The sequence below is a fragment of the Salmo salar genome, chromosome ssa03 (genome assembly GCF_905237065.1).
Source record: "Salmo salar chromosome ssa03, Ssal_v3.1, whole genome shotgun sequence".
Taxonomy (NCBI): domain Eukaryota; kingdom Metazoa; phylum Chordata; class Actinopteri; order Salmoniformes; family Salmonidae; genus Salmo; species Salmo salar.
In genome coordinates this window covers 2,677,679-2,696,328 of record NC_059444.1, presented here as the reverse complement: position 1 = coordinate 2,696,328, position 18,650 = coordinate 2,677,679, and the positions used below count along the sequence as shown (strand labels likewise).

Below are 18,650 nucleotides of genomic sequence, written 5' to 3'. Positions count from 1 at the left end.
AGAGACAGAATAACAACAAAAATATCCAGAAAAACGCATGTCAAAAATGTTATAAATCGATTTGCATTTTAATGAGGGAAATAAGTATTTGACCCCCTCTCACTCAGAAAGATTTCTGGCTCCCAGGTGTCTTTTATACAGGTAACGAGCTGAGATTAGGAGCACACTCTTAAAGGGAGTGCTCCTAATCTCAGTTTGTTACCTGTATAAAAGACACCTGTCCCACAGAAGCAATCAATCAATCAGATTCCAAACTCTCCACCATGGCCAAGACCAAAGAGCTCTCCAAGGATGTCAGGGACAAGATTGTAGACCTACACAAGGCTGGAATGGGCTACAAGACCATCGCCAAGCAGCTTGGTGAGAAGGTGACAACAGTTGGTGCAATTATTCGCAAATGGAAGAAACACAAAAGAACTGTCAATCTCCCTCGGCCTGGGGCTCCATGCAAGATCTCACCTCGTGGAGTTGCAATGATCATGAGAACGGTGAGGAATCAGCCCAGAACTACACGGGAGGATCTTGTCAATTATCTCAAGGCAGCTGGGACCATAGTCACCAAGAAAACAATTGGTAACACACTACACCGTGAAGGACTGAAATCCTGCAGCGCCCGCAAGGTCCCCCTGCTCAAGAAAGCACATATACATGCCCGTCTGAAGTTTGCCAATGAACATCTGAATGACTCAGAGGACAACTGGGTGAAAGTGTTGTGGTCAGATGAAACCAAAATGGAGCTCTTTGGCATCAACTCAACTCGCCGTGTTTGGAGGAGGAGGAATGCTGCCTATGACCCCAAGAACACCATCACCACCGTCAAACATGGAGGTACAAACATTATGCTTTGGGGGTGTTTTTCTGCTAAGGGGACAGGGCAACTTCACCGCATCAAAGGGACGATGGACAGAGCCATGTACCGTCAAATCTTGGGTGAGAACCTCCTTCCCTCAGCCAGGGCATTGAAAATGGGTCGTGGATGGGTATTCCAGCATGACAATGACCCAAGAGCAATTCCTGAGGGGGACACCAAAAGTATCGCTGTAACACATAGCCTACATTGTAATATGGTAAATGTATATTGAGGAACCAAAGAAATAAGGTGTTTGCCGTACTCCTAACTACCGGTACCCAAAACTACACAACAGCAATACCATTGCCTTTAACAAATCTTAGTTCAGTCACCAGTTTAAGTTGAGAGTGGGGGTATCCATGGCATTTTCCAATTATGTTCCTATTTTACAAGTTAAAAAAATTGAGAACCTTTCATAATGTTGCCAAACAAAGACTCAACAAACTTACCTGAGACTCCCTGTCTCTGCCAGTCTGTCCCTGCATATCTGTCCCCAACTCTGCTGTCTGTGTGCTATCTGTTGCCTGCTCTGCCTAATGACATCAATGTGAAACATTTCCATTAGAATTTCATTTCTTTCTTATGAACATTTTATCAACTAGTCTTTGAGATATTAGGCTACTAGGGTTCTTTGCGTTTTGGTGTACTGAAAAATACTCTGATGTCCGTCTTTTATTTTTCTGCCTTTTTTCTACCTGGCTGGCTGGCTACACACACACAGTGTGTAGGTTATTTACAGTAGGAGATGGGCTTCTATCATCTTATCTCTTATCATTCTATTTGGGCTTCGATCTAAAAGGTAGCTAGCAAATGTGAAACGGATTAAAATGATAAAAGTTGACACCATTTACACAACATATGCTGCAACCTTTTGTAATTTTAATAGTTTGTTTCATATTGGCTGGCTTCCAACAATAGCTGAATTTGCAAAGCTAGCGAGCACCAATTCCGTTTCAGTGGTGTTTGCTATAATCTTTGCTACTTGGGTTAAATAAAGGTGAAATAAAATAAATAAAAGTTCCCTTGCGGCAATTTAGCTTTTGCAACGAGACCATTAAATATATTTAAGACAATGGTAGAAGAGAGTGTAGTTCTGTTCAGTTTGGACTTCAGTTTATCGCTAACCTTATCACAGGGACTTTGAAGCACTAACTTACATCATCTGCATGCTGATCTTGGAATAAATTGACAATAGCAAAGATTCCATTTTTGACGAGGCCACATAAATGGAATAGGTACTAGCTAGCTTAATAGTTAATATTTGCATGCTAGCTCTGCATATTCAGCTAGTGTGTGTGCGCGATTGACTGGATTAACCTCACGTCAGTTACGTTCATTGCCTTTCAGACAGTAGATACGACCTCTACGTTACCTTGCCAACTAAGGAACTGGCAGTGGATCAAACCATTGTGAGGCAAAGGGTAGGGGGGTCGCAATCTTTTGAAACTTAAAAACGAGCTATTAAGTGTCTATAATCAGCACAATTGCTTTCATTGCGTATTATTAATATTATTTAAATTACATAGTTATGTTTCAGTGATATATTGGGGGGGACAAATCATATTTTTCCCAGGATGGGGGGGGTCGTGTCCCCCCCGGGATTTCCGCCCCTGCCCAAAACACACAGCCAAGGCAACAAAGGAGTGGCTCAAGAAGAAGCACATTAAGGTCCTGGAGTGGCCTAGCCAGTCTCCAGACCTTAATCCCATAGACAATCTGTGGAGGGAGCTGAAGGTTCGAGTTGCCAAACGTCAGCCTCGAAACCTTAATGACTTGGAGAAGATCTGCAAAGAGGAGTGGGACAAAATCCCTCCTGAGATGTGTGCAAACCTGGTGGCCAACTACAAGAAACGTCTGACCTCTGTGATTGCCAACAAGGGTTTTGCCACCAAGTACTAAGTCATGTTTTGCAGAGGGGTCAAATACTCATTTCCCTCATTAAAATGCAAATCAATTTATAACATTTTTTACATGCTTTTTCTGGATATTTTTGTTGTTATTCTGTCTCTCACTGTTCAAATAAACCTACCATTAAAATGATAGACTGATAATTTCTTTGTCAGTGGGCAAATGTACAAAATCAGCAGGGGATCAAATACTTTTTTCCCCCACTGTATGATAAACAGTAGCAGCAGCGTAAAAGAGGGGTTGGGGTGGGCACACATTGCAAATAGTCCAGGTAGCCATTTGATTACCTGTTCAGGAGTCTTATGGCTTGGGGGTAAAAACTGTTGAGAAGACTTTATTGTCCTAGACTTGGCATATTGAGATGTACCAACAAACTAGAATGGTCCAAAACACACCAAGACAGTCGTGAAAAGGGCACGTGAAAACCTATTCCCCCTCAGGAGACTAAAAATATCACACTATGTATTTATTCATGTAAGTTTTCACGTACTGAATAAAAATCTAAAGTTCAATGTGTTTCCATTTGTATTTTCAACTCCACCGATAGTTTTATAACATTATATGAGTGAGATTATTTTTTATTTTTGTCAAACGGCAGTCAAGCATCGACCACCAGAAAAAGACCCTCTATGCTCCTTCACCACCCTGTGAAGTTCATTATAACTTATTTCATCTGTTGCCTAATAAACTTCACGGTTTCCCCCAGGTCCTAGTGGGAGAGGTCCAGAAACACCGTATCATTACGTGACCTCCCAAGTTTACATCCGATATGGTTACTATAGCAATATTTCCACATAAATGCAATTCCTCCACCATTTCCAGTTATAATAAATCAACTAGTCTACAAGTAGGGAGCAACTTTTGTTTTTACTTGCTCTCTCTCTCTCACACACAGGAATCAGTCCCATTGACCTGCCAGTGGTGTAAAGTACTTAAGTAAAAATGCTTTAAAGTTCTACTTTAGTAGTTTTTTGGGGGGTATCCTACGAGCTGGGCGTAAATCAGGCAATATAGAAAATGTACTACTTTAGCAAGGAAAATACTCAATGCTGCTGCGGTCAGACAGGGGTAAGTCCTCCATTCATCTGTATGGCCCGTTGCTCAATCTGCCCGATTCCACCTGGTAACGCAATCGGAATCATGTGATCCTAATTTAACCCACAGCAAGTCCCACCCAGTTGACTATTCAAAGACGTCCCAAATGGGGCTTCCCTGCTGAAACAGGTTTTTGGGCACTAGAGTACCACACCTACGGTAAAGACCCCGCCACCCGGGGTAAAGACCTCAGAGAAAAGTCCTTTGGAACCGTGTTGGCTGAGTATCTGCATTCTAACTAGACCAGTAAGCGGGAACAAGACCGACATGTTAGGAAAAGGCTGGACAGGTTTCCGTTTCTGAACGACTATATGTGAAAGACTAATCCCCCCCCCCAAAAAAACCATGCAGTAAACTTTCATTTAGACCATAAAAGGTACGATAAAGTTCAGGCAAGAGGCGACTAGAAAACCTCATCCAAGTCAGTTTAATAAATCAACTTCAACCCCCCCCCCAAGAAAAGACAAAATCGATCAGATCAACATTTCACTTTATTTCAAACAGATTTCAATGAAATAACCGTAAATATTGTTCTTCTGCCATCGAAAGGGAGGGGCCAGTGTTGTGGCCAGCCCTTCTGCCTGTGGCGGAGATTGATTTGGCATTGGAATGAGACAGGAGAGCCATGGAGATGGTAGACCTGGCACTAGACAATGCGGCGGTGGCAGCAAAAAAATTCAACAAATTTAAAAAACACTCAAAAGAAACCTGAGTGGAAGATTAGACTCGTCAACCCTGATTTAACCACTAAGGAAGACCGTCTACGGCAACCATTTCAGAAACCAGAAACGGCACACATCTGAATGTGCTTTAGCCAAGTCTGCTGAACAAATTCAGAATGCAACTAGACTAAACCACCATGTGCAGGAATCAATACTGAGTAAGTTGAGTTAAATTAAAAAATATTTAAAAATGTAAAAAATACTCTACAGTAGTCAACCACCCAAGAAGATCATAAAGCTAAAAACGAAAAAAATAAATAAAAAAAAGACAAGTTGACAGCGATGTGGGATTTGTGTTTTTATTGACGTGGTAGTATGAAACAGCGGATCTATTTGCCCTTCTTGGCCTTTATCTTCCTCAGGTAAAACTCCAGCTCCTTGCCTTCCAACACGTAGCCATCCACCCTGCCGCACTGGCCGGGCTTGGAGGCAATGCAGGCTGGGAGATAGGGAGAGAAAAAAAGGAAGGTAGTTAATGGAGAAAAGGAGTTTAGGAGATAAAGTTGGGAGATAAGAAGAAGGGGCAAGACACGGAGAGAAAGGTACAATTATTACCAAGTCAAAGACAAGCGCACCAACTAGCAAGTAACAAAAGTCCCATCAGAAAAAGTTCCAAGGTGCATCACCGAGGATCCAGTAACAGAACTGGGTTTTAAGATGTTTTATCATGAACCTCATAATGCAGTCCCACACGGTGAGCCAGTCCAGCACCAACACTCAATTGAACTCATTCAAATTGGGTCAATTAGGTGTTAGTACATACCAGCTTGTCTCCCATTTGGGACACAAACCTTAAGCCTGCACTTCCTATGCACCCCCCAAAATCCAATCCCAAGAGACCTGCAGGGAGTGCAGGCTTTTGTTCCAGCCCTACACCGTCACAGCCAATCAGTCAGTTGTGAAAACCATGAATAAATCCCCTTGTGTGTGTGTTAATAAGCATGTCACAGATTAGGTCACCTAGTAGCACGAGCTCTGAAGTTAATGGTCTGGAACCAAAGCCTATACTTAGTCCCAGGACCCAGATTGAAGAGCAGTGCTATAATTAAGGCCTGGACACACAAAGCTCTGAGTAGGTGTGCTGATAGAGGATCAGTTGCCTTTTAATAAGATATCTGATTTGGACAGATCCTAAAACCGTCCCGGGCCCCGGAGCCCCCCCAAGAGTCTCCCGGGCCGGCCGTGCTAACCAGTAGAAGCAGAGGTTGTAGACTCACCGAGGAGTTTCCCCTGCATGAACTGTTCCTCCAGGAGAGCGCTGATCTTGCAGTTCTTCTTACGCTCGTCAAACTTCTTCTGAATCTTCTTCGACCTCTTCTTGTTGATCACCTCCTCCTCCTCTGGAGTCTAAAACAGGAAAAACACAGACTGATGTTAGGCAATTAATGGACACAATGCTGCAATATAAACACCTGTGATTGACTAGTGCAGCTGCCCAGTGTAGCCATCCCCATGGTAAGAGCACTAGTAATTTAGCTGTAATATCAGAACATTCAATTCCACAGAACATTTAGTGTCACTAAGTTCTCTTGCATTGTAATAAATCCAAGGTCATTCTCAGAGTCACGAATATCAATCAATCAGTCACTCAGTAGCAGAACTGGACAAAGTTATCTTCATAGAAGACCAGAGATTCTAATCAATAATTATGGACAAACATGAATGTTTCACAGGACTCTGGACAATCAAATCACATTGTATTGGACACATATTCAGCAGATGTTATTGCAGGTGTAGTGAAAGGCTTGTGTTCCTAGCTCCAACAGTGAGGTAATATCTAACAATACACAAATCTAAAGTTAAAAAAGCCACAGCGGCCTCGGCCGTTGTCTGCCTTACGCAAAGGAGAGTATGAGGAAAAAAAGGGAGCCACTTGGGACACAATCTGTTGACTGGTACATAACAGCATAAAGGCTTGCCGGAGGTAGTGCACTATGTAAGGAAACACATAGGAGCCATTTGGGACAGTCTTTCAGGACGTACAAGCTTGGCTCCCTTCTTGCGTCCCAGAGGAGTGGCGAAGTGGGCCTCATACCACTGCCTGTAAGGCAGGCTGTCGACGAGAACGATGCAGTTCTTCACCAAGGTCTTGGTTCTCACCAACTCGTTGTTAGAGGCGTTGTACACGACGTCGATGATCCTGGTTTTACGAGTGCAGCCTGAAGAATAAAGGCTGAGCGTCAATACCGCGTGCATAGCAAAATGATGTGAAACTACTAGAGGAATTTATGAAAGGTAATAATGAATAGGTATGAAACATTAAAAGAAAGAGCAGCCTGGAGAATGAACACAACGACCATTCAGCATAAAAACCTGAAACAGGCTGTAGCATGGGGTGAAATCAGAGTTCAACAGTTTGGTTTTAATGACTAAATCTAGCCTTTTTGTCTTTCTCAGAGTCACGAATATCGTCACAAGCATTCAGCAGCAGAACTGGACATGGATATCTTCACAGAAAGACAGCACTATTACCCTCCAACTGATTACCACAAAGAACATGAGTGACGAGAGACTTACACTCAGAGCCCCAGGAGAAGTTACCCACGTCGACCCTCAGAGCACGGTACTTCTTGTTGCCGCCGCGGGTCCTCACCGTGTGAATACGACGGGGTCCAATCTAGGACAAGGGGGGGGGGGGGAAGATTGGGAAACATTTGTTTTTTAGTAGAAAACAAATATACATATATTGCCACAATGGCTACACATGTCCTATTGTTTATTATCGGTGTGTCAGTGTAACTATGACAGTCCGGGTCATTGGTAGGTCCTAAACTTTGAACCAAAACGGTCAAAACAGACCTACCTATGGTCTGTGTCTAATCATCCACACTCCTGTTGAACTAGTGCCCATTCCCCACACCGATATCACAGGCATCAACTCTATGTTGAGGTTACTATAGCTCGGTCCACCTTTATAAAATCACTAGAGGTGATTCGGTATGGTTTTTACCTTGGTGTTTGCGGGAGGACGACCCAGCTCATACTTCCTCTTCTTGTGGTAGGGCTTCCGTTTGCCGCCGGTCTTGCGGCGTTTATGCCAGTTGTCCCTAGAGATACCTGGGTCACAGAAACGAAGAGGCAAGACACTGGTGAGAAAGGAGCAAACTACTGAATTAACACAACAGAAGAAAAAAACAGTTAACCTTTTACGTGCTTTTGAATGTCAGTTCTCCAAGGTGTTTATCCGCACTGTAATGTCAGAAACCTTATTGTCATCATTTTCACTCAAGCACACAGCTACTCCGAATAGATTGCAATTTACCAGTAGACCTACAGTCTTAAGTCTTCTCAAGTATCCCCAGGGGTCTTAGGTGTCCCCCCCGGGGTAGGAAACCGCTGCAGTACCACTAGCCAGCCAAGTACACATGGCTAACACGTTTCCCCTCCTACGCTAGCATGGCTGTGAGTAGCCATTAGCAAACGTTAGCATAGCATCGTGGAGAAAGGGTAGACAGCTGACATACTACCTAGGTTAGTAGATAGACACTGCAGTCTAGTAGATATACAAAATAAAAAAACTCCGTACCAATGCAGATTTAATCGCGATACAACGTAATGAATTCAGTGAGCTAAAAACGTGGCAGACATCCGAAGGCCAAGCGCTAGCGAACCACTGCAAAACCACTAGCTAGTTATCAACGAGGACTTTGCTAGCGAAATTTCTACCAAACCATGCAACCCAGAAATGTATATTAACATTTAGGGGATAAACTAGACTTAGAAACAGTAAATATTACAAGCGACTGAGTACAATTCGAGAAATAGTTACAAAATTAAGCTCAATTACATGTCAACTGAACACTATCCCATGAGAGCCGCCATCTTGTTACATGTCAAGACATTGTTTAACAATAAATCCTTAAAAAAATATATATATATCAAATGGGTTATCCGTATAATTTAAAAACATAACCATTTTATATTAAAATACACTTTAACATGACAAACCATTATAGATATAGTCCTGATGTAAAACAACAGATGGCCAAGGATTTTCTTAGCGACCAGAAGATGAAAACACGTACCCATTCTAACGCGCCGGGTAGAAAGAGAACACGCAAAGGATCATGGGGGGAGTTTGACGGTGTCAAGATATCGCGAGATTGTAAAACAAAGAAAAGAGCAATTCTTCTTCGGATATCTTCAAATGCAGTTCAACAACCTGGAAATTGAACTTCCGTCATGTATTTATGACCAGACTGTAAAACCACCCAGGATATACTTGAATGCCCCAAAATTATTACTGCTGTGATTCAACGGACATGTGGCTGAAATGGGATTTTGGAAGCAGGGGAAACGTTTCTCATTATTTTTAACAAACAAAATATCTCCCATAAATTGCTATGTGAATTTTATTTAACCTTTATTTAACTGGGCAAGTCAGTTATGGCTAGGGGGCAGTATTTTCACGTCTGGATAAAAAACATACCCGATTTAATCTGGTTACCACTCCTACCCAGTAACTAGAATATGCATATACTTATTACATATGGATAGAAAACACCCTAAAGTTTCTAAAACTGTTTGAATGGTGTCTGTGAGTATAACAGAACTCAAATGGCAGGTCAAAACCTGAGAGATTCCTTTGCAGGAAGTGGCCTGTCTGACCATTTCTTGAACTTCTTTTCCATCTCTATCTTTTACTAAGGATCTCTGCTCTAACGTGACACTTCCTACATCTTCCATAGTCGCTCAGAGCCCGGGAAAAAACAGAATGTCGTCATTCCAGCCCCAGGCTGAAACACATTATCGCCTTTCTCAAGTGGCCGATCAAGGGACTCTGGGCTTAGGCGCATGACCCGACTGCCCCCGCCTTTGTGATTTTTTCCTCTGTTTGCGAAAAGGAGATTCCCTGTCGGAATATTATCGCTTTTCTACGAGAAAAATGGCGTAAAAATTGATTTCAAACAGCGGTTGACATGCTTGGAAGTACGGTAATGGAATATTTAGATTTTTTTTGTCACGAATTGCGCCATGCGCACGACCCTTCTTTACCATTTCGGATAGTGTCTGGGACACACGAACAAAACGCCGCTATTCGGATATAACGATGGATTATTTTGGACCAAACCAACATTTGTTATTGAAGTAGCAGTCCTGGGAGTGCATTCTGACGAAGACAACAAAAGGTAATGAAACTTTTATAATAGTAAATCTGATTTTGGTGAAGGCTAAACTTGCCGGGTGTCTAAATAGCTAGCCCGTGATGGCTGGGCTATGTACTTAGAATATTGCAAAATGTGCTTTCACCAAAAAGCTATTTTAAAATCGGACATATCGAGTGCATAGAGGAGGTCTGTATCTATAATTCTTAAAATAATTGTTATACTTTTTGTGAACGTTTATCGTGAGTAATTTAGTAAAATGTTAGCGAATTCCCCGGGAATGTTTGCGGGGGGTATGCTAGTTCTGAATGTCACATGCTAATGTAAAAAGCTGGTTTTTAATATAAATATGAACTTGATTGAACAAAACATGCATGTATTGTGTAACATAATGTCCTAGGGTTGTCATCTGATGAAGATCATCAAAGGTTAGTGCTGCATTTAGCTGTCTTCTGGGTTTTTGTGACATTATATGCTAGCTTGAAAAATGGGTGTCTGATTATTTCTGGCTTGGTACTCTGCTGACATAATCTAATGTTTTGCTTTCGTTGTAAAGCCTTTTTGAAATCGGACAGTGTGGTTAGATAAAGGAGAGTCTTATCTTTAAAATGCTGTGAAATAGTCATATGTTTGAAAAATTGAAGTTTTTGTATTTTAGAGGAGTTTGTATTTCGCGCCACGCCTATCATTGGATATTGGAGCAGGTGTTCCGCTAGCGGAACGTCTAGATGTAAGAGGTTTTAAGAACAAATTCTTATTTTCAATGACGGCCTAGGAACAGTGGGTTACTTCCAGTTACTGGCCCAACGCTCTAACCACTAGGCCACCTGCCTCTAACCACTAGACCACCTGCCTCTAACCACTAGACCACCTGCCTCTAACCACTAGACCACCTGCCTCTAACCACTAGACCACCTGCCTCTAACCACTAGACCACCTGCCTCTCTAACCACTAGGCTACCTGCCTCTCTAACCACTAGGCTACCTGCCTCTAACCACGAGACCACCTGCCTCTAACCACTAGGCTACCTGCCTCTCTAACCACTAGGCTACCTGCCACCCCTCTAACCACTAGGCTACCTGCCACCCCTCTAACCACTAGGCTACCTGCCTCTAACCACTAGGCTACCTGCCACCCCTCTAACCACTAGGCTACCTGCCTCTCTAACCACTAGGCTACCTGCCACCCCTCTAACCACTAGGCTACCTGCCTCTAACCACTAGGCTACCTGCCACCCCTCTAACCACTAGGCTACCTGCCTCTCTAACCACTAGGCTACCTGCCTCTAACCACTAGGCTACCTGCCTCTAACCACTAGGCTACCTGCCACCCCTCTAACCACTAGGCTACCTGCCTCTAACCACTAGGCTACCTGCCACCCCTCTAACCACTAGGCTACCTGCCTCTCTAACCACTAGGCTACCTGCCTCTAACCACTAGGCTACCTGCCTCTAACCACTAGGCTACCTGCCTCTCTAACCACTAGGCTACCTGCCTCTCTAACCACTAGGCTACCTGCCTCTCTAACCACTAGGCTACCTGCCTCTCTAACCACTAGGCTACCTGCCTCTCTAACCACTAGGCTACCTGCCTCTCTAACCACCAGGCTACCTGCCTCTCTAACCACTAGGCTACCTGCCTCTCTAACCGCTAGGCTACCTGCCTCTCTAACCGCTAGGCTACCTGCCTCTCTAACCACTAGGCTACCTGCCTCTCTAACCACTAGGCTACCTGCCTCTCTAACCACTAGGCTACCTGCCTCTCTAACCACCAGGCTACCTGCCTCTCTAACCACCAGGCTACCTGCCTCTCTAACCACCAGGCTAACTGCCTCTCTAACCACTAGGCTACCTACCTCTCTAACCGCTAGGCTACCTGCCTCTAACCGCTAGGCTACCTGCCTCTAACCGCTAGGCTACCTGCCTCTAACCGCTAGGCTACCTTCCTCTCTAACCACTAGGCTACCTTCCTCTCTAACCACTAGGCTACCTGCCTCTCTAACCACCAGGCTACCTGCCTCTCTAACCACCAGGCTACCTGCCTCTCTAACCACCAGGCTACCTGCCTCTCTAACCACTAGGCTACCTGCCTCTCTAACCACTAGGCTACCTGACTCTAACCACTAGGCTACCTGCCTCTAACCGCTAGGCTACCTGCCTCTAACCGCTAGGCTACCTTCCTCTCTAACCACTAGGCTACCTGCCTCTCTAACCGCTAGGCTACCTTCCTCTCTAACCACTAGGCTACCTGCCTCTAACCACTAGGCTACCTGCCTCTAACCGCTAGGCTACCTGCCTCTAACCACTAGGCTACCTTCCTCTCTAACCACTAGGCTACCTGCCTCTAACCACTAGGCTACCTGCCTCTAACCGCTAGGCTACCTGCCTCTCTAACCACTAGGCTACCTGCCTCTCTAACCACTAGGCTACCTGCCTCTCTAACCACTAGGCTACCTGCCTCTCTAACCACTAGGCTACCTGCCTCTCTAACCACTAGGCTACCTGCCTCTCTAACCACTAGGCTACCTGCCTCTCTAACCACTAGGCTACCTTCCTCTCTAACCACTAGGCTACCTGCCTCTAACCACTAGGCTACCTTCCTCTCTAACCACTAGGCTACCTGCCTCTCTAACCACTAGGCTACCTGCCTCTCTAACCACTAGGCTACCTACCTCTCTAACCACTAGGCTACCTGCCTCTCTAACCGCTAGGCTACCTTCCTCTCTAACCGCTAGGCTACCTGCCTCTCTAACCACTAGGCTACCTACCTCTCTAACCGCTAGGCTACCTGCTCCTCTAACCGCTAGGCTACCTACCTCTCTAACCGCTAGGCTACCTGCCTCTCTAACCACTAGGCTACCTTCCTCTCTAACCACTAGGCTACCTGCCTCTCTAACCACTAGGCTACCTGCCTCTCTAACCACTAGGCTACCTACCTCTCTAACCGCTAGGCTACCTGCCTCTAACCACTAGGCTACCTGCCTCTAACCGCTAGGCTACCTTCCTCTCTAACCGCTAGGCTACCTGCCTCTAACCGCTAGGCTACCTGCCTCTAACCACTAGGCTACCTGCCTCTAACCGCTAGGCTACCTGCCTCTAACCGCTAGGCTACCTACCTCTCTAACCGCTAGGCTACCTGCCTCTCTAACTGCTAGGCTACCTTCCTCTCTAACCACTAGGCTACCTACCTCTCTAACCGCTAGGCTACCTGCCATGGTACTACATGACTCATTCGTTGTCAAGGCAGCCAAATTCTCATTATTTTTCTAATTGGCCTTTTGACCAATCACATCAGATAATTTTACATCAGATTTTTCTTTTACCCAGAGCTGACCGGTTACCCCATTCAGTGTTAAAAATATCAGAATCTGTCTGTCTAAACAGTCACTTTGTGAAAAGGTTTGGCTATTAGACTATTCTTGCTATTCTTGCTATTCTTGCTATTCTTGCTATTCTAAGAAATACTTACATTTCTATAACTGCCCTCTTCAGATTCAAGAAAACATAACATCTCAAACACGTTTTTTTGTTGTTCATTCATTTGAATATTCCCCTTATTATGAAGAGACATACCAGAAGTAATGTATATTACATTTAATCACATGAGTTTATTATGTACAGTACAGCTGTAATAGCCTGTCAACTGTGTAGATATGGTAAGCATGATCATAGGCAGCAGCTACAGTTAGGGATGCTGCGTTCAGAACATTAGCCAATCGGCGTTCTCGACGTGTTCAAAGCACGTGAATGCACACAAACTCCTTGCTCCCAAATTCACAAGTAGTATTTTCTGAGAATGGCTGGAGGTTGGTAAGGGGACATGGTCACTCCTCCCAGGGACTCATGTCTGTGTCAAATGGCTACACAGTTGTAGGCAGAGTAGCGCAGATTGTCCTCACACAACTTTGCACTGCAGGGGACAGGATACAGACAGACAGTTAGGGAAATAGATAAACCTTAAATTATTAAATAACATTGGTATTATTTTATGGTTATGTGCTGCTCTTGTGTGATTCATTCTAGAGCTAGAGGACTCCTGATATCTCCAGGAGTGATTCTAGAGCTAGAGGACTCCTGATATCTCCAGGAGTGATTAGCTAGAGGACTCCTGATATCTCCAGGAGTGATTCTAGAGCTAGAGGACTCCTGATATCTCCAGGAGTGATTCTAGAGGACTCCTGATATCTCCAGGAGTGATACTAGAGCTAGAGGACTCCTGATATCTCCAGGAGTGATTCTAGAGGACTCCTGATATCTCCAGGAGTGATTCTATAGCTAGAGGACTCCTGATATCTCCAGGAGTGATACTAGAGCTAGAGGACTCCTGCTATCTCCAGGAGTGATTCTAGAGGACTCCTGATATCTCCAGGAGTGATTCTATAGCTAGAGGACTCCAGATATCTCCAGGAGTGATACTAAAGCTAGAGGACTCCTGATATCTCCAGGAGTGATTCTAGAGGACTCCTGATATCTCCAGGAGTGATTCTAGAGGACTCCTGATATCTCCAGGAGGGATCCTGGAGCTAGAGGACTCCTGATATCTCCAGGAGTGATTCTATAGCTAGAGGACTCCTGATATCTCCAGGAGTGATTCTATAGCTAGAGGACCTCTGATATCTCCAGGAGTGATAAGTATCATCGTGTTGTCTTTATCTGTTGTGGTCTAGTACTGTCTTTTTGCTAGCTAGGTCCATCTACTGTAAGTGCTGCCTGCTTTCCCTCGTGGCCTATTTGTGAACTGATGACTGCTCATCATTTGCAGATAGTTGTTGATACCAACCAGGATTAAGGGGCGGGGAAATGTGTGGCTTGTTTTGGTAATCAGTGGCTGTATTGGAGGGTGGAGTGGTTTCTACTCTCCTTAGTACTTCAGTCTCCCCTGGTTTCTCAGCGACCGCTGTAAGCGGCGGTCGTGTCGGTGGCGGTTTTGTCACAAAACTAAGGACGGTCGCAAAAAACAAAAACGGTTCTGTGTAGTTGTTCTGCGTAGGAAAGACGGATGGCTTAACGCCACTCTCTCAGTTGAGAATCTTACCTAGTTATTTTCTGATGATCTAATTTTCAATATTTTTGTAGCTTTGGCAACTGTGTGTGTTTCCTATAGCTGTTCGCACCTTTCCCTGTAGGCTTTACAGATGCTCCCTACCACTTGGCTGCAACCCTTTTCATTTAGTGTACCCTGCATGCACAACTCATGTGGAATTCCAGGTCTCTGGCAGTGTTTGGAACTGCTGATCTGCAGTCAAGAAAGCAGGGTTCATCTCAGCCTATGCTACTCTTCAGGCCCTTGACTTTGTTTTGGTCCTGACGGAGACATGGATCACCCCAGAGAACGCTGCTTTTTCATCTGACTACGTTTTCTCTCATAGTCCAAGAGTCTCTCTCTCTCTCTCTCTCTCTCTCTCTCTCTCTCTCTCTCTCTCTCTCTCTCTCTCTCTCTCTCTCTCTCTCTCTCTCTCTCTCTCTCTCTCTCTCTCTCTCTCTCTCTCTCTCTCTCTCTCTCTCTCTCTCTCTCTCTCTCTCTCTCTCTCTCTCTCTCTCTCTCTCTCTCTCTCTCTCTCTCTCTCTCTCTCTCTCTCTCTCTCTCTCTCTCTAACTCACTCAGCCCCTTACCCAGATGGTCTCTCTCTCTAACCACTCAGCCCCTACCCAGATGGTCTCTCTAACCACTCAGCCCCTACCCAGATGGTCTCTCTCTAACCACTACTCTCTCCTCTTCTATCATCTCTCCCTTCTGCTAATTCCTTCTCCCTCCTGTCTCTTGATTCTGCCTCTTTGACCCTGCGTTCCTCCCTTTCCGCATCCTCTGATTTGCACTGTCCCCTTTGCTCCCCGGCCAGCTCGGCCCTCCCCTCCTGCTGAGTAAATCATTGCAAGCTTACAGAACACGGCTACGGGAAGCTGAGCCTTCTCTTCCTCTGTATTCGCTGCTAAAGCCACTTTCTATCATTCTAAATGTCAAGCCTCTAACTCTAAGAAAACGTTTCAACCCCCGTCCCCTAGACGACTTTGTCAACCACTCTGAAAAGAAGTATGACGACATCCGCTCCTCATTCACTCAACCTATTGAGTCCACTGGTCTCACTCACACAGAACTACCCTACGCCTTGACCTCTTTCTCTCCTCTCTCTCTCCTGATGAAATTCTGCGACTAGTGAGGTCCGACCACCCGACAACCTGCCTTCTCGACCACCATCCCCTCTTCCCTTCCCCATATCATCTCTGTAGACCTTCTCACTTCCCTCATCAACTCACCCCTGACCACTGGCTGCGTCCCCTCTGCCTTCAACATGTCCTGAGACGCTCCCTTCCTCAAGAAACCAAGACTCGACTCATCTGACGTCAAAAACTATAGACCCTTTCTTTCTTTTCTTTCCAAAACACTTGAGCGTGTTGACTCTGACCAACTCTCTTGTTATCGCTCAATGACGACAGAAGATTCCTCCCAAACCGTTCATCAGCACTCTAGCCTCTCGATCAGCTCCTGGAAAAGAATAGGACATGGAGGTGGACAGAACACAGTGTGGAAATACATTTCTTGAGGCAAAACGGCTCATCACTGCTGAACAGGTCCTGATGCGTTCTGAACTGCCAGTGAACTTGTGATGTGTCCCCTTATGGCTTAGGGGCTGTCCTTTCACACACACTGAAAGATGAGTCAGAGAGGCCAGTGGCCTTTGAGTCACGGACATTGAATAATGCAGAGAAGTACTTACTCACAAATTTACAAAGAAGCACCGGCGATAGTGTGAGGCGTCAATAAATTCCACGCATACCTAAATGGAAAGCGTTTCACACCGGTTACGAATCACCAGCCGTTCCTTTCCATTTTCAGTTCAAAGAAAGGCATACTGGCAATGAAAGCGGGCCAGGTTACAGCGATACACCTAGTTCCTTGCTGGTCATATGCGTGACATTGAGTTTAAGCCAGATGAATAATCCAGACTGCCCTGTTCAAGAGAAAGACAAAGGAGTGTGGATGCAGTGGACATTTTCCATACCTCTCAGCTAGAGGCACTACCTGCCACAAACACAGTTATCAAATGGGAGACAAGGAAAGATGTGACCTTGTCAAAAGTATACACCTACACCATGTCAGGATGGCCAGCTACAGGCAGAAAGGAGCTGAGAAAACAAAAATGACAATGTACCAAGGATGTTTGATGTGGGGAATGAGAGTCATGATACCCCAGAAATGACAACATTAGGTTTTGCAGCAACTACATGAAGGGCATGTTGGAATTGTCAAAATGAAGCTGCTGGCGAGGAGTTACATCTGGTGGTTCGGTCTGGACCAGCGAGGAGCCACTTCTGGTGGTTCGGTCTGGCCCAGCGAGGAGCCACTTCTGGTGGTTCGGTCTGGACCAGCGAGGAGCCACTTCTGGTGGTTCGGTCTGGCCCAGCGAGGAGCCACTTCTGGTGGTTCGGTCTGGACCAGCGAGGAGCCACTTCTGGTGGTTCGGTCTGGACCAGCGAGGAGCCACTTCTGGTGGTTCGGTCTGGACCAGCGAGGAGCCACTTCTGGTGGTTCGGTCTGGACCAGCGAGGAGCCACTTCTGGTGGCCCGGTCTGGATCAGCGATCACTGACTCTTCCACCTCAGCTCAGACTATAGAGTGGCTCATGTGTAGATGGTGATGCTATAGCAGAAGCTATAATGGAACAAGCACACACTGAGGATGTGCAGGAGCCTCCAGACAATACAAGACGCTACTCAGGAACGATGACACCGTCCACCAGACATACTGGACTTATAAAACACAATCAAAAAACTAAAGACAGTTCAAGTTCAAATCAAAAGATGCAAAATAACTACAACAAGTTCTGGGAAATGTTTGAGGTTGTAGTTTGATAAAAAGTAACTCTGATTGTATAAAGAGAAGGAATTTTATGTTCTGTTAATTACTGATGTCCCCTTTAAGAACGGAGCGCCCTTGGTCACGTGCAGTGTCACGCTGTTATTATTGGACGAACTAGCTTCAGTAACCGTGAAGCTCCAGTTCACTTCCTTGTATTCAGAGTCTTTCTTATTATATCAATTCGTAATAAGACACTACATCATGAATAAAGGCAAGTCACCTTGATGGGGAAAATATTCCTCCTGAGGTCTATTTAAACATTTTAGAATCAGTTACGTCCGCTATTTCTGGAAATTATTATTACAGCCGTTCACAAAGGTTCATTTGGGAGAGATTTGAACACAGCACTAATTAATCTTTTTTTTTTTTTTTTTTTTAAGGTAAGGATGCCACCCAGTGTTCCCCCATATCTTTTGATAAAAACAGATGTTAAATTGTTTTCCAATCTGTTGTCGTTCCGTCTTGAGACTTACCCAAATCCACACGGTCCAAAGCGGGGTTTGTTTAAAAATAACCCATGTGGACTATCCCATATCTCAGACGGTTCATCTGAAACTACAGCTCCTTGGCCTGTATTACCTCTCCATGCAAAAAAAGCTTTTGATAGACTAGAAGGGTCACATCTCTGGTCTGTATTATGGCGCATATGAGACTTGGCTCCAATTTCATTAATATGGTTAAAATTATATATACACTGCTCAAAAAAATAAAGGGAACACTTAAACAACACAATGTAACTCCAAGTCAATCACACTTCTGTGAAATCAAACTGTCCACTTAGGAAGGAACACTGATTGACAATACATTTCACATGCTGTTGTGCAAATGGAATAGACAACAGGTGGAAATTCTAGGCAATTAGCAAGACACCCCCAATAAAGGAGTGGTTCTGCAGGTGGTGACCACAGACCACTTCTCAGTTCCTATGCTTCCTGGCTGATGTTTTGGTAACTTTTGAATGCTGGCGGTGCTTTCACTCTAGTGGTAGCATGAGACGGAGTCTACAACCCACACAAGTGGCTCAGGTAGTGCAGCTCATCCAGGATGGCACATCAATGCGAGCTGTGGCAAGAAAGTTTGCTGTGTCTGTCAGCGTAGTGTCCAGAGCATGG

At 44.9% G+C, this 18,650-nt stretch overlaps 1 protein-coding gene and 2 non-coding genes across 3 annotated transcripts; all 3 read right to left on the bottom strand.

Annotated features, from left to right (window-relative positions):
• Positions 1-4,379: 4,379 nt before the first annotated feature.
• LOC123741962 (small nucleolar RNA SNORA35) lies at positions 4,380-4,512 on the bottom strand. The gene has a single exon (XR_006769485.1). It is a non-coding gene; the product is annotated as a small nucleolar RNA SNORA35 (small nucleolar RNA).
• Positions 4,513-4,860: 348 nt separating this feature from the next.
• Positions 4,861-8,833, bottom strand: LOC106596289 (40S ribosomal protein S8). Its single transcript, XM_014187600.2, has 6 exons — positions 8,601-8,833; positions 7,526-7,632; positions 7,093-7,192; positions 6,559-6,734; positions 5,793-5,922; positions 4,861-5,014 (listed from the first exon to the last, which is right to left on the bottom strand). Exons 1-6 carry the CDS (start codon positions 8,602-8,604, stop codon positions 4,905-4,907), a joined length of 627 nt encoding a protein of 208 aa, XP_014043075.1. The 5' UTR covers positions 8,605-8,833; the 3' UTR covers positions 4,861-4,904.
• LOC123741945 (small nucleolar RNA SNORD38) lies at positions 6,965-7,033 on the bottom strand. Its single transcript, XR_006769468.1, has one exon. It is a non-coding gene; the product is annotated as a small nucleolar RNA SNORD38 (small nucleolar RNA).
• Positions 8,834-18,650: the final 9,817 nt, after the last annotated feature.

Bases quoted from the DNA above. Each gene is read 5' to 3' on its own strand.
- LOC106596289 (XM_014187600.2), bottom strand. The intron at 7,193-7,525 runs GTAAAAACCATA...CCCTTGTCCTAG, and splicing joins GTCCTCCCGCAAACACCAAG to ATTGGACCCCGTCGTATTCA. The intron at 5,015-5,792 runs GTGAGTCTACAA...CCTATCTCCCAG, and splicing joins CATGCAGGGGAAACTCCTCG to CCTGCATTGCCTCCAAGCCC.